Source organism: Tachypleus tridentatus, chromosome 2 (assembly GCF_004210375.1).
Source record: "Tachypleus tridentatus isolate NWPU-2018 chromosome 2, ASM421037v1, whole genome shotgun sequence".
NCBI lineage: Eukaryota > Metazoa > Arthropoda > Merostomata > Xiphosura > Limulidae > Tachypleus > Tachypleus tridentatus.
In genome coordinates, this window is record NC_134826.1 from 35,789,850 (window position 1) to 35,806,875 (window position 17,026).

At 33.3% G+C, this 17,026-nt stretch overlaps 1 protein-coding gene across 7 annotated transcripts in view; it reads right to left on the minus strand.

Annotated features, from left to right (window-relative positions):
* The window catches only part of LOC143240933 (transcription factor RFX4-like), a 58,010-nt gene that overhangs the window by 21,875 nt on the left and 19,109 nt on the right, over window positions 1–17,026 (minus strand). For all 7 annotated transcript variants that reach the window (XM_076484259.1, XM_076484228.1, XM_076484249.1 and 4 more), the window contains exons 5-11: window positions 16,565–16,626; window positions 15,545–15,622; window positions 14,233–14,263; window positions 12,775–12,876; window positions 12,255–12,332; window positions 9,113–9,226; window positions 5,145–5,194 (exon numbers count right to left, since the gene is read on the minus strand). In XM_076484259.1, the coding sequence (XP_076340374.1) occupies window positions 5,145–5,194; window positions 9,113–9,226; window positions 12,255–12,332; window positions 12,775–12,876; window positions 14,233–14,263; window positions 15,545–15,622; window positions 16,565–16,626 (515 nt within the window). The remainder of the gene's footprint in view (window positions 1–5,144; window positions 5,195–9,112; window positions 9,227–12,254; window positions 12,333–12,774; window positions 12,877–14,232; window positions 14,264–15,544; window positions 15,623–16,564; window positions 16,627–17,026) is intronic.

The window sequence follows — 17,026 nt, forward strand, 5'->3', positions numbered from 1 at the left end:
ACAACTTGAGCTATACCCACCAATAGTTTTAGCATCATACGCCCTCACATGTGCCTCTAAACTATCAATGACTCTAAATAGATGTACGAAAGGGGAAGAGGGATGTAAAGCATTGTGTAGATATGACTCAGTCACATAAAACATGGAGAGTTGAAGAAAAGGAGAGAGAGAAACAAGAGAAAACAGTGAGTCTTTGAATATCATTCTTTGTCCAGAGTCCACATACATTGTCGTATCTGAGAGAGACAGGGAACTTTAAAAGCTTTGTAACACGAAGCATCATGTCTCAAAAACATAAAGACATACACCACTGCTGCAAGCTGCTCAACCCAGATTTAACCAAGTTAAAATCTTACGACTAATTGGGTTACCCTTCGCTCGACGTTAATCATTGCCTTTTTTGTCGACGTTAAACTGGTGTTCGCCTCGATAGAAGGTAACCTATAGTCCTACCTTACCAACGCCTATCATGCGGCACGTCACAATTTCTCCAGCTGTTAGGTTTCTCGCTAACTCAAACTGGATCTTTCAGCAAAAAGAACAACGAGAACCTTGTAAAATAGATACAACTATTCCTCACCTTTCTCCATGTCAAAATCCAGGATGGTTTCAGTTACAAAGATATTAATTATTAAAATTAATCAACGAAATAAACACTTTAATTTGTAACTATCTCCTCTCCTCAAAAATAGTAATAATTTCACCCCCGAATTAAAAGGTTTCTTCAAATCTACAAGTATCCACGACAGAGTTATTGCCGTTTTATATAAAAATAATCTAGACATTTCTGTAATATATTACAATGTTCTAACACATGTATACTCTGTCAAATTCAATACATTTCTGTGATAGATCACAATGTTCTAACACATTATGAATGTATACTGTGTCAAATTCAATACATTTCTGTGATAGATCACAATGTTCTAACACATTACGAATGTATACTGTGTCAAATTCAATACATTTGATACATTTCAAGCTATAGTAATTCCTTTCCTTAACATTCAAAAAGCTTTTGACACTGTGTGATATAACGGACTGAAATACAAACTAAACATAAAATGTCTTTCCTTTTCATGAGATTAGTCGCTAGTTTCCTAGAAAATATAACAGTCATAGTCAAAATCAAAAATGCAGTTTCACAACTATTCACTTCCAATGATTTAGTACCTCAAGTTTCAGCTCTCAACCCACTTCTTTACACACTATTTATTCAACACCTTCTGAAGCCGGTCATACTTACACACACATATCAATACGCAAATGATATCGTGGTCTGCAGTAATTCCACAGACCTATTGTTCACTGTTTCAAAACTACAAAAATTATTAAACGTAATCTCTCACTGGTGGAACAGATGGAGAATCTTCCTCAAATTATCCTAACCCCAATTGATTATCTTTCATGGAAGTTTAAATAAAAATTTAATAAGACAAGAAATGACAAGAAATTAATTATTTACAACTCCCTTATAACTTTCATGACTGTGAAATTTTTAGACATCACACAGAAATTGTCGTCTCACTTGGAGCTCCCATATCCAGCAGATAGCCCGACGTGGCTTTGCAGTAAGAAAACACACACACACACACACACACACACACACACTCCCATACCAAATAAATCTCTAAAAACTACAAAAAAGAATAGCTTATCTTCAGAAAATCAGTCAGAATATACACGGCTGCAAGAGAACTACTGTTCTATAGATATATAAATCTTTCATCAGACCCATTATGAAATATGCCTGGACATTGACATGTAACATGAAAAACCCGCCCATGACATTACAAAGATTACAAAACATAGTTATATGACTAGCATATCACCTCTCTAGAAACACTCCCGCCTGTTTTGTTGAAAAACACTGATTTACCGTCTATCGAAATTAGATTAAGTAACCTCGCAATCAAATGCTACAAGAAAATCATTAGCTACAACTTACTCACGTCTCTCTCTCCCATTACTTCTGCCACCCACCAATCTTGGAAAAAATACCTATCATCGGGCTTAAATTAGGTCCCACACAGTGAAAGTAAGTTTTCTTGAGGTACTCGCGTTTTCCTCTATACCTAGTCTCAAGGCATTGGATCTGTAGCTCCCAGATAAGACATTGGATTTATAGATCCATACGAAGTCCTGTTCAAGGTCCTCTATTATAGTTTTGTCAATTATTTCTGTTCTCAATTCTTGTGGTCGTCATGACACAACCTGCCTTCACGTTTTCAAACAAGTCGACAATCATGTACCCTAACACATATAAAAACAATAATATCTTTAGACAACTGTTAAATTAAATACCACCATTACAGAGCAAATGAGGATTAAAAAATCTTCGAAAATGTTTTTGTTTTCCTCACGGACAAATTGAGAAAGATTCCAAATGTATCGGATAATGAATGGGGATCAAAATTGACTTGATGAGTCTGACCAGTCCACTTATATGAGACAGCTTCCAAATGATATTTCATTAGATGGAGAAAGGAGAATCCAATCGTCTACTCTGTAGATTTTTCTCATTCTGAGGTGAATGCATTTTCTCTAGATGTGTATAACCAAGACTGATATTTCAAATATTCTTTACCATATTCTGACTTCTTTTATTGCCAATTTATTCTTTTGATTCATCCAAAATGTGTGAATATTTGGTTCAAAATCTTCCCTTTCGGTTTACTGCAGTTTTGGTTATACATATCTAGAGAAAGAGCATTCACTTCAGAACGAGAAAAATCATCCATCGTAAACCAAGAAACAACACAGATCTATGACAAGTAGCGAATTTTCTTCTTTTGTAAATGAGAAAAGGGAGAAAACCCCAGAATGGAGTAAAGAACATGATCTATGAGATTTATAATTTGGAGAGAAGGAAAGGTCTGACAAAAATCTTGTGTTACCTAATAGCTTTTGGCAAAAGGTGTCAACAGGTGTGCAAAGTGGGAAAGCTGAGCTCCCACTAGTTGAGAGCCAAGAGGCAGCTTCAGAACAAAAACTGTGTATAATGCTCATGACGACCAATCTTCTGAGAGAGAGGATTATATAACAGCAAGAAAATGATAAGCAGCAGAGAGGGCAACCCAATGAGTGTGATATATCTAGTAGAGCGCCCTTACCCAAGAAATGCGAGACATCAGGAAACCTCTGTGCAAAGATTATTGCTAGCAGACAGTTAAGTTTGAAATTCCTTATCATTAAGGAAGGATGAAACACAAATGTTCTTGGAAAAAGATTAAGGGAAATGAATTTTAGAAAGTAAAATATTCTAATTACGTAAACCAAGTAACATAGACACCAAGTGAACTGGGACACAATGGAAGAATAAAAGTACAGACCAAGATAGAAAACAGTTGGTCAATTTCGTTTAAATACGTGGCAGACGCAACTAAAGTAACAGAAACAGAAGGTAAAGATTCGTAGGTTAAAGATCATAATAAAAACAACCATTTAGTGTACAAGGGCAGTAACCTAGTTGATTGTGAGAGTTTCACCAACTGCCTATCGAGGAATGTCAGAAGCATAGATACATGAATTCTTTCGAAATTGATCAGTTATGTTTGTAATGCTAGGTCTTGGACATTGGCTTAATGATGAAACTGTGGAGCACTAAATGAAACTAGTTCATTTGGTTAATAATAACTGGAAATGGTACTATTCAAGAAATCATATAATATAGTCTGGAAGTGATGTCCCAATTTCATAATTTTATTAAAAATACTATCGAAACCTTACTTTAACACGTTGGCTACCACACCGTCTACCGGTGAGCCGTGATAGTCTTCAAGTGAGACCCATACGACCCACCGGTGAGTCCTGCTCTATTTTATTTTTAAACGGCTTCTTATTGGCTTGGACATAACAGGTACATATACATTCTTCCAAATAAAAGTAATTGTAAAATGACTAATGTGACCCTGGAAAGTATCGGCAAAACAAGCTTTGGAGGCAATGTGTTAACCTTCAAAAATCTGACTTGTTTTATACTATTCACTACAAATGTTGTCCACATATTGCACCATAATTTGGTGACTTTATACTTTTGTCTGTCACAACATTTACTACAACGAATTGACCAGAAACACTGGGTGTAATCAATCATTTCCTATGTAAAATACAAAAAGGACTTTCCCTCGGTGGACTCAGCAGAGAGCCCAATGTGGCTTTGCTATAAGAAAAACACATAAACACACATAAAGGACTTCAGCATTAATTAATATGGTTAATTATAACATTAATAGTGCTTTTGTTCACATTTTATTTATTTACTTTTAAACTCTTATGTTATTAAGAACCCTACAACTAACAGTCATAGAACCACAAGCAACTTGGTGCAGAAACTGTTAAAAAAAATATTTTTAAAAAGTGGATGATGGACGCCCATCAGTAACTTTAATATTAATGTCAATGTTTTAAACGTACTTATCAAAAACAGGTTAGGGAAAGAGGCTCTTTGCCAAAAAATTAGTATCACATAATAAAAATATTTTGTGAATATTAGTTTTACTGCAACAATTTTGCATACCATTAGCATTTATTACCGAACGCATAACTTGTAAGAAACAACAGCGATAGATCACAACATTCACACCACTGTTAGATATTTGAAGACAATGATTTAAATTTTAAATTATACTCACATACAGTTTCTTTGTTAATGATAATTACAACATTATAAAAACTGAAAAAAGTAAAGCGTATTTTCTTTCTTATAGATTATTCTTTATATATCCTTTTACTTTGTTTTTTTATTAGTAATGCTTGTTTGTTTTTTTTAATTTCGCACAAAGCTACTCGAGGGCTATCTGTGCTAGCCGTCCCTAATTTAGTAGTGTAAGACTAGAGGGAAGGCAGCTAGTCATCACCACCCACCGCCAACTCTTGGGCTACTCTTTTACAAACGAATAGTGGGATTGACCGTAACATTATAACGCCCCCACGGCTGAAATGGCGAGCATGTTTAGCGCGATGGGGATGCGAACCCGCGATCCTCAGATCACGAGTCGCACGCCTTAACACGCTTGGCCATGCCGGGCCTATTGGTAATGCACAACATACAATAAGTAAACTATATACATATCAGTATTCCAAAAGCTCAAAAGTATTTAATCAGGAGAAAATTTCAATAATAATAAGCAAATACTACACACCTTTCTGGGAATGCTGAGATTGATGATGGAATAAGAACTTCTTCTATGGTCTGAAAGTATTTGTTTAAAAACTAAAAAACCTACAATAATAAAAATACTCAATTTCATTCAAATACAAATTACATGTATTTATTTTCAAACATGTTAAAGATAATACATAAAATGAATAATCCAGTGGTTCCCAATCCACGACGACTTTATTAATGAAGATACATTTAGCGATTAAGCTAATGAAAAACAGAAATCGCGCTTAACTTGCCGACACGAATTTAAGCGGTCTGATGATAATGGTGACCATTAACATTCAGCTCGACATCGATAAGTTAGCTAAGATAGCTTCTGGTCTTCAACCGCAGAAGGTGCATTGGTTAGAGTTGCATAAATTAGACATAAGTTGTAACTTTGTAACTTTTGTTAATATTTTTAAGATTATTATTGTGCGTTTAATTTAAACAGGTAGAGATTTGTATTCTTATTTTGATTTATATTTCGATAACTTTTTTTATGAGGTGATAGGATGGTGGCCCTTTGAGGTTATAGAAATAATATTTGTGGCCCTCAAGAAAAAACAGCTGGCAACCATTAGCAATACTTAATTATTATTGTTATTATTGATGTACATTAAGTTATAAAAGTATATATATATATATATATATGCTTAACTGTTTAGACAATCTAGCATCACATGTAACAGTTCTTTTTTGTTTGTTTTTAAAGAGTGTTCAACTTTATCAGTGATTTATAAATATTTTTCCACACATAATTTTAAAGAATAAATGTCATGTATACCGTTATTAATTGTTTTGTTTGTATTATTACTAAACTAACTCAACAATTTATAAAAATCTAACAATTTTTATTCAACCTTTATTACGAAAATATTGTAGGAAAAAAGAAAATTGGCAATGGTGCATATATACCTTCAGTTAACTGAGGTGTCAATAGGTGTCGCCAGTTCACTGTTATTTGAATTATAAGCAGAAGTACCCGTCCCCAGTGACTGGAAAAGTTTACATTAATCTATCAATTCAGAATTTTCCTAGACTTTAAAAACGTTATTTTGCTCAATTGGTATCACTCAAGTCTAAACCTCTGATTTACTTACACTGTCCACCACTAAAAGTAATTGTTGATCATTTCAGACATAATAAGAGCATAAGAGTTGCTAAACAATAACACATGGTAAGTCTACATTTCTATTATTTACGTCATGTCACGTTTTGAAATGTGAATTATACTGTAATTAATTCCTAACAATTTACTATGGAATAGCCAACTTATATCAACATTATTAGTGCCTGTCCTCCCGTCATATCCAAAGTGAATGTTTAGCTTTGCCTGAGTGCGCAGCTTTTCAAATGTGAAATAGACACCACGGTTCGCAAAATAAATATAAGATTTTAAACAACATTGCTGTATTGTTACATTTAAAACGCCAAGTACATATTGTGATAAATGTCGGAAGTTTGAACCAGGAGCTTAAAAAACGAAAAAAATGTGTCCTGTTTTGGAAGAACACGACAAAGACGAAAGAACCTTTGGATAGCAGTTTTACAGATAAAGTTGTGAAGAAACTGATTCCAGTTATAATGTTAGTGAAAAATGTGAAAATGAAGATCTTCTTGATAAAAAATGTGAAGCAAAAATGACAGATTTGAAGACATCAATATGAATATGCGCAATGAAACAGAAACTCTGTAAATGTTCCAATGAGCCACGAATGTGTGATTACTTTTACATTATTACTACATCAATTTTTTAACAGTAGTTAACAGTGTTAGGTTTACTAGTTTTGAATAGGCGTTTACGTTAAGCAATAATCAGCTAATTGATGTTGTTCTGAAAGGTCCGATAGACAGCAAAAACCCACATTTTAATTCATTTTACTATAACCGTACTTCGGATAAAACATGCTCGATATTGGTAGGTTTATCCTAAAAGTAAAAACTGTGCATTTTCTTTTGCTTTTGTTTGTTTTCAAGATCGCAAAAGTCTTTTTAACGTTTGTTTTAAATACAAATCATATTAGGCTCTCTGCTGTGCCTACCGCAGGGAATCGAACTCCGAAATTTAGCATTGCAGGTCCATAGACTTCTTTCTTCTAAAATTTAAATCCAGAATTACAAAGGCCATAGGGAATATTTGATTATATGGCTGGTAGAACTAGTCTTAAAATACTTTCACAAACGCAAATACATCTAGACAAACAAAAATAGCGAGATATGTTATACATATTTTTTTCTACAGTGCACTACTTAGCATCACATAACTCTGCATTTAGTGCCATGAAGAAAACATAAATGCGTCTGTAATAAAAGAGCTTAAATTTCTTCGCGTTAGTTAAATTACTGACAAAAGTTGATCGAGCCATGCGAAGACATTTATGTCGTGTCAATTGACAATCGTCATCTCAGAAAGACCATCCAGAATGAGTGACTGACTTAATGACTAAAAATGTGAAAAAATATTATACTGGATAAAGTGAAGGAGACCAAATAGTACTTATTTATTTTGGGCTGTACGCAAGATTGAAGCCATATTGAACAAATGACACTGGTATTACGAACGTAACACTAGGGGAGTTGAAGAACATTTTGTTGATTTCCTGCCAGAAAGTAACCTAACTAGAATTATTTTGGAAGAAATAGAAAACACAGACTTAGACACTTTGAGTGTCGTGATCAAGGGTATGGTAATAGTACAAATATGTGTTGTAAAAACAAGAATATTACAAATAAGTCCACGAACCTTCTTCTGTCCATGTGGTTGTCATTATTGGAATTTGACGTTAAAAGATACTGATTCATCCTTTACAAAGGTCCAGGTATTTTTGGGGTTAGTCTAGAGGCTACATACCTCTCTTTACAGCATTAAAATAAAAATCACTTTCAAAAACATTGATGGGATACGGAAAATATTAAACCTGTTCGATTTCAGCTCAAAGAGTTCTGTAGCGATTTAAAAGAATTATCTGCAAACATTTGTGAAGGTTAACCCAAATGAGTATGAATATTTCATTAATTAGGTTGTGTTCTATGATATCTGAGTATCTTTGATTATATGGTAAGGTATTCCAATAAAAATTAATGCTATCAGTAAATTATGGCAAAGTGACAGTAAGTACTTGAATAGCACTGTCATACATTTAGAAGAATTTCTGAAACGGATTGAAGAATACAGATCAACAGGCATTGAGTCAATATTTTCTACAGCCAATTATCTGGCAGAAAATTCGAAGCTTCAAAGAGAATTCACAAAATCATGACGTCGAGTTGAGAATAAGAAGTGTTTAGTTACAAAAGTGAGGATGATTACAAGTAATTAGTCTGGATTTATTAATATTATCGTTGATACGATGAATGTAATTGCTGAAATCCGTGTTGAGATTCTTAAAACAGAAAGTGGTAATTTTGGACTTTTGTATATGAGAACTTCAATCTATATTTGAAGCAGAATAATTTTTGCAGCTTGAAATGCCCCTTTAAATTATACCCAGTTTTGATGGTTCATGTGACATTAACGAAGTGTACATGCACAATTCTTTTTCCACTATAGATTGATCTTTGAATTTATTATTTATAACACTTTATGTAAGAATATTAAAAAATTACTGATTAATTCCAATTAATACAGAACCAAAAAAACAAAGCATAAATATATTGTTAAATAGATGTGACTAACCTTAAAAATTCAAGACATAAAAAATAAATTGTAACCGGCATGAAGTCACAACATTCTGGAATATTGGTGAACATTAATGTTCTCACTGATATTTTACTTTTAACTGTACCACTTCAGCAATGGGTATCTGATATAAAATGCTGGACTATCATGTGACATTTGTACAAGTAAATAAATGAATAAAAATTTGGAAAATAAGTTGTGTCCACACTGAAGTTCGAGAAGTCACTTTGTAAGGTAATAATCAACCAGCAAAATAATGTTAGACATTCTTCTTACAGAATTACCTTATATAACTCCCCATCATATACGGCCACAACGGTCCTTAGAACAGACTTGTCAAGGATTTCCTGAAGATGGTCTGGAATCCCTAACCAGAAATGGTTCAGAAAATGCTGCACCTTTAAAAACAAAACAGAGTCGGACAACAGTGATATATACTTACATTGTTATACACTATACTACAACCTCTACCAAAACGTATGCTTGGAACAATACGGTGTTGCAAGTTTTTATAACATCGCATGCATTTTATTAGTGACACTTATTCATCAAGAAAGCAAAATGTTTTACTATATTATTAATACATATAAGAAATAAATTTGTTTGGTACAATATGACATTAAAAAAACCACAAACTATTCAATACAAAGCTTCTGACTATTAACTGTTTGTTTTGAATTTCGCGCAAAATTCAACGAGGGCTATCTCCGCTAGCCATCTCTAATTTTGCAGTGTAAGACAAGAGGGAAGGCAGCTAGTCATCACCACCCACCGACAACTCTTGGGCTATTTTACCAATGAATAGTGGGATTGACCGTCATATTATAACGCCCCAGAGCTGAAAAAGCGAGCATGTTTGGTATGACGAGAATTCGAACCCGCGCCCCTCGAATTAAGAATCGAGTGCCTTAACCACCTGGCCATGCCGGGTCCCGAATATTTACACAAATCTTCAAAGAAATATTCACTCCATACTTTTATAGAAATGTTACAACCTGTGTTTCACAACGTCTCAGAAAATATTCCTCTGAAATTAAACAATTATTTTTATAGATTTACAGTATATTGTTAGGTCATCTTAATATTACAAAAACGTGTTTATGGTTTCTTCATCAATTTTGTTATTTAGTTATATTTCTTGACAATGATTTATTCAGTACATCGCAGTAAGAAACATAATAATAAATACTAAAATTATCTTCCAAAATATAATAAAACACATTTTGCAGTAAGCGTTTTCGGAGTCTCATATTTAAAATAAAAAAACATTCAAAAATACATTTGTTACAAATATAATGAAAATAATAAGTGTAGGTGACGAGTAGTGACGTCTGCTCTTCTAAAGTTACGCTGGGTAAGAGTTCAAAGAATGAAATACTGATAATTGTCGTTTCTTATATCGACTAAATATATATATCACGGTAAATGTGCAAATATAAGTTATCTGTGAAATGATTTAATTTCGGTATGTTCAAAAGATGCATGCTATCTATCTGCTGAAGATATGTTTGTTTGTTTGTTTTTGAATTTCGAGCAAAGCTACACAAGGGCTTTCTGCGCTAACCGTCCCTAATTTAGCAGTGTAAGACTAGAAAGAAGGCAGCTAGTCATCATCACTCACCGCCAACTCTTGGGCTACTCTTTTACGAACGACTAGTTGGATTGACCATCACTTTATAACGCCTCCACAAGCGCCATTACCACCTGGCCATGCCGGGGCCCGACGATATGACTTACAATAGAACATGATTCTCTTGCTGAATGTTTTAAAATAGTGAGTAATGAGTTTTTCTTATTATTTAGTTTCTTGACAACTGTCTAGTTTTAAGTATTAGCAAGTCACAATATATGATTATTTAAAGAGAACACCTAATTGGTGATTTCAGTTTTAAGGTAAATATTTTGTCCAAGGTTGGTTCAATAAAATGTCTTGGCGTTATTATTCAGAAAATTCTCAGATGTGATAAACAAATTGTAATGTTCTCAAAAAGTTTGCTACAGTAGTTTATATTACTATACTGTGTAAGAACGTTTTGCCATTTAGTTGTCTTTATTAAATTTGTTATGGCGTATTCTACAGTGAAATGACTTAGTACCTAAGTGTTTGGGAATTTAAATTTTAATGTTTTATGACCGATCTGGCTGTTGCGGAAGAGGGTCTTGAGCCTTCCTCATAGATCATATGTTCCTAACAAATTTAAAGTATATGGACTTTTAACTATTAACCAGGTCTGTGTTTACCACTTTTAACTACTAACCAGGTCTGTGTTTACCACTTTTAACTATTAACCAGGTCTGTGTTTACCACTTTTAACTATTAACCAGGTCTGTGTTTACCACTTTTAACTATTAACCACGTCTGTGTTTACCACTTTTAACTATTAACCACGTCTGTGTTTACCACTTTTAACTATTAACCACGTCTGTATTTATTACTATATACAATCCTAAAATCAAATTTTAATTCCCTCTGAAGAAACAATTGTTATTTTCATCTTACAGACAACTGTTACCACTCAAGAAATTGTTCGTTTTAAATTACAAGTTTTTTTCATTATTTGACATCTGTAATTTTAAATTCATTGAACGTTGGTGATTCATCAACATATAGTATCAATTTACTTAAAATTAAAAAGTCAAACTTTGTATAATCAAAAACACTTATATATTATTTTAATTGCTATTATGCTCAAAGTTCAACAAAAAATGCGACCTGACTAACTAATGTACAAATTTTGAAAAAAGTAGGTAAAAGGTTTGTTTTTGAATTTCGCGCAAAGCTACACGAGTGTTATCTGCGGTAGCTGTCCCTAATTTAGCAGTGCAAGGCTAGAGGGAAGGCAGCTAGTCACCACCACCCATCGCCAACTCTTGGGCTACTCTTTTACCAACGAATAGTGGGATTGACCGTCACATAATAATGCCCACATGGCTGAAAGGGAGAGCATGTTTAGTGCGACGGGAATTCGAATTCACAACCCTTAGATTACGAGTCGAACGCCTTACCCACCTGGTCATGCCGGGCAAGGTGAAGGGTAAACAAGTCTTTTATCAAATACTTTCCATATTTTTGGTGCGAAGAAAAATGAAGAAATAAAATCAAAACTGGATATGTTTATGTTTCTTTCGAATTAAGCACAAAGCTACACAATGGGCTATCTGTGCTCTGCCCACCACTGTTATCAAAACCCATCGCTGAACTATGAGTCTTTTTAACAACACAGTGTATCCTGTATTGGATTACTTTGTTGTTGTGGCTTCTCTGGCCAAAAGATACACTAAGTGGTCAATTAACACAAATAACAAAATAAAAAAGTTATTTTGTGAACTTGGTTACGACAAGAAAAATCTAAATAATGAACAAACTGGAAAGTATTGAAAATATGTGACAAAAATATGACTTGGATAAATGACAAAAAAACTTACTTGAAGAAACCTTGCGCTTATCACAATGTCAATAATTTGCTGACAGTGTGTATGGTACATTATCAGAAAGGTCTCCATCTGTAAAATATTACTCATTATTATTCCTGTATACTTAACATTACCTGTTGATTAAAGTATTTATTGAACAATAATTCAGTACACAGCTAATTTATTCAAATATTGAGTTAGCATTAAACTAAATATAAGTAATTTTAGAATTTACAGCTTTATTTCTTATAATTATTTTAGTGCAATTTACGTCTAATGCTTTGTTGCCAAAATATTCAGTCGTATTTTCTTGCCTTATGTTGATGAATTATTGTGTATGTGGCATGTGTGTGATGAATTTGAGCATGTGACACAAAAAATATCACTGTACCTAACTCGCTTTCCAGCTTACGCTCTTGAAAGAGATGTTAAAATACATTTTAACTATAAAAATGCTTGCATAGTCTTGGTAATATTGTCATAACCACAGGTAAAAAATATGAGTGTTTCTCGTAAAGCTATGAACTCTGACCTTATCTTGTTTAACATCAACTGGAAGCTTCAGGTCTTGAACTTTCAGTACACCCCGAGGTAATGTGCATCGTTTAGATGATGAAGAAATCGTTTGAAATAACTGTAAAAAATCAAATGATTTAACGTTACTTTTATATTTTATTTCGAAAAGTAATCTGTCTCCCTTTCAAAGTATTTTGAAGCCTACATTTGAAAAAACAACAACAACATTACGTTAACATACACTGGAAATACAAATAAATAAAAAAATATACGTATATTAGAGCAGGATGATTAATGGAAATTGCTGATCAGTTACACTAACTGATTATCCTCATGAAACTTAGATCGTTAAACAATCTGAAATAATAATAATGAGAAACAAATTTTATTTCAACTGATAACACTATGTAACACAAATTATGTTCCTGGATAGTATGTGTTATTTCTTAATTACTTATGTTGTAAAAGTACAGAAAATGTCCATTATTCTCTTCAAACTTTGCTTTTGTGACCTGGATAATGAAATTTAGAAATTAACTTATTTTCTGTGTACAAACGGACAAATTTGCACATTTTCATTTACGTAAGGTCTGAATAAAACAATATATGAATCAAGATTTACACGTATTTACACTAACGTTATACAAAAATGTTTAGAAGTGAATAGTTTTTCGCGATTTGCAACTGTAATGTAAATCGCTTTCACGTATCATCTCCCAAATATAGTCTCCCATCATGTTTTCGTTATACGCTCCCAGGTCACAAAAGTAAAGTTTGAAGAGAAAAATAGGTCTTTTCCAATTACTTTAGACATAAACAATTGGGAAATAACACTTTCTGCCCAGGAACAAGATAAAATAAAAATTTTATTACCTAGTGTAATTTTCGTGATACTAATTGATTTAATCATCATTTTCATTAATCAATTATTTTACATGGCACTAATGAATATTTATCGGAAATCGATTATACTGAGTTTGTTACCAAGTTCTAATGTATATCAGTGTTCATTTAAAAAACAAACAAAACATGTTTGTGGTATAAATATTTTTGGTTAAAACATTTGCAGTATTCGAAATTACACATAAAGTAGGATTGACACCAACATTATATACTGCAGATGAAAGAAAATTAAAACTTAATGATTCAAGCAGTAAAGTAAATCTAAGGTTATCTTTTTGTTTGTAACATATAATGTCTAGATATTGTGTAAGAATTTAAACTTTTACTATTACTTTAAAAAACACAAGGTATTTATTAGTTAATAATAAAATGAAAAGGGGAGCAAAATTTAATATGACAAATATACATATACAGTTATTTGAATTATTGGAGTGTCTTCCTAATAGTATGCTTGTTTGAAGCTACAGAAGTTTCATGAGCTTCTAGTTAATAAATACAGAATGGTTACAACGTTTCAATTTCCAACACTGTGTGACTTCTTGTACCAGGTTTGATCCAGATGTCATATTACCTCAGTTGATTTGAATCTCTTTTCTGAGAACCTAAAATATGTCATGAAAAATTCATTAACATTAAAATGTGTATGGACTATTTTTATATAGATAACAATTATCATATAAATAAATATAAACGAGTAATTTAATAAACCTGAACAGATTTTATAATAGAATAAATACTTCTCAATGTTGTATTTAAAAATATATGTATTTTTACCTTAATTCTATAATGCCTTCCATGTATTATTTCAGCTTAAAAGGGCAAGGGTTAGTCTTGGAATTGATAACCGGAGTTTAAATCCATGCGAGGCCTGGCATGGCCAGGTGGGTTAAGGCGGTCGATTCGTAATCTGAGGATTGCGGGTTCGAATCTCTGTCGCACCAAACATGCTCGCCCTTTCGGCCGTGGGAGCGTTATATTTCGTTGGTAAAAGAGTAACCCAAGAGTTGGCGGTGGGTGGTGATGACTAGCTGCTTTCCCTCTAGTCTTACACTACTAAATTAGGGACAGCTAGCGCAGATAGCCCTCGTGTAGCTTTGCTCGAAATTAAAAAAAAAATCCATGCCATTCTACAAATCTGTTTAGACAGTTGTTAAATTATAAAAGTACAAATATTTATAGCCTTTTAGGTAAAATGCCAACTTAGAAAACATTAATTTGTCTTTCCTAACTTTATGTGACAAGGTTTTCAATATTGCACAAAATACTGAAAAAATTATGGAGATCAAAGACTGAACAGTATTTATTTATTCCTAATATGCGTGCTAAATATACACATAATATATGATGTTTAATAAGTAATGTTTTGTAAACTATAATGAAATTACTATTTTAATTTTGACCTGACGGAACCTTGATTCAGCCTCCTTATTTAAACTAATGACAATAAAATTCCTTTACAGCTATGCTACTGGTGTGTACAATAAAACAGATGTACATGTTTAGTTAGTTTAGTAAAAGAATTATTTGTTTCCATAAATTTGCTCAATAAATCAGAAGCTTGTTTGTTTTTGTTTGTTTTTCTTATAGCAAAGCCATATCGGGCTATCTGCTGAGCCCACCGAGGGGAACCGAACCCCTGATTTTAGCGTTCTAAATCCATAGACCTACCGCTGTACTAGCGTGGGGCAAATCAGAAGCTCCCGAGTGGCACAGCGGTATGTCTGCGGGCTTATACTGCTAGAAACCAGGTTTCGATATTCAAAGTATGTAAAGCACTGGTTGCCCTTTGTGGTTAATAACAATCAAAAACAATAAATCAGAAAACGAAGCCACTTTATGATGTGAAGAACAACACACTTGATCAAGAATAATATAAATAGTACCTTGTCATTCCAGTGTCCTTCAAGACGTCTTTATAGTAAACTGAGGTAGGTGTTACATCAATTCCGTAATAATGGTATCTGTAATAAAACAGTAGCCGCTGAATTTCGTAACTAAGGTAATATTTCTTACTTGATGCAAAACATTTCAACCAAACATTTTGAGAATCCAAACTGTTACTTGTGCCTTATTATACAGTGTGCCGGCATATGAACATGAGCGCGTCCAAAACCATGAGTATTGCCCAAAATATCCGCAATAATTCCCACCCCCCGCCATGATATACGTGTCTCAACTGAATCTGAACACTTTCAAACAAGGAAAATAAGTTACTACTTATTAATAGGTCTGTTTCAGCTCAGTTTTATGCTTTTGGTCTATTTCAGATTGATATCAACAGAAACTCTGGGGCAAGGCTGCTCATTTTATTACGTAGTGGCGCTGTAGTGTTTGTACATAAATCTAGTTTTTGTGCGTTAAAGCTTTTTATTACATTATATATTACGAAAAAAGTGTAAAAGTGAATTCATTAAGTTATCTATACAACTGACAATTTTGTCTATCATAATTAGCAGTTTTCTAATATTCTAAATCAGTTTGAATAAAATAATATTTACGTACAAATCTCCTAAAATGTTACAACTCTTGAATAGTGTTTTAATCAGTGACACATAAAATCTTTTTATATAGCATTCTATTATAAAATCACATGCGTGTAATTTTACGAGACCTACTTTGACGGCCCGGCATGGCCAAGCGCGTTAAGGCGTGCGACTCGTAATCTGAGGGTCGCGGGTTCGCATCCCCGTCGCGCCAAACATGCTCGCCATTTCAGCCGTGGGGGCGTTATAATGTTACGGTCAATCTCACTATTCGTTGGTAAAAGAGTAGCCCAAGAGTTGGCGATGGGTGGTGATGACTAGCTGCCTTCCCTCTAGTCTTACACTGCTAAATTACGGACGGCTAGCACATATAGCCCTCGAGTAGCTTTGTGCGAAATTAAAAAAAACAAACAAACCTACTTTGACTGACCACGTGCCCCAAGTCTCCGTGTTGTGATTCCTGGAAACTGTTGACGTATAATCTGTAAAATATTTAATTTAACAATGAAACTTTAATATAAATTACTAGTTTTAAACAGCTTTAAAAGATATTTAGAAGCAGTACCAAAAGCGAAAGCTTGATTGCAATTATAAACTAGAACTGACCAACAATAATGATTTTCTTATATTTGTTTATTTTTCTTCATTTCACAATTGGACTGTAATAAAATAATTTATTTTAATTCTGTGTTTTATGTGTTTTTCTTATAGCAAATCCAAATCGGGATATCTGCTGTGTCCACTGAGAGAAATCAAACTTCTGATTTTAGCGCTGTAAATTCATAGATTTACCGCTGTCCCAACGAAAGACATTTTAATTCTGAGATACTTTCAATTCATAGAAAATTCAAATGTTGGGTTGATCAAACGGCCTGGAGAATT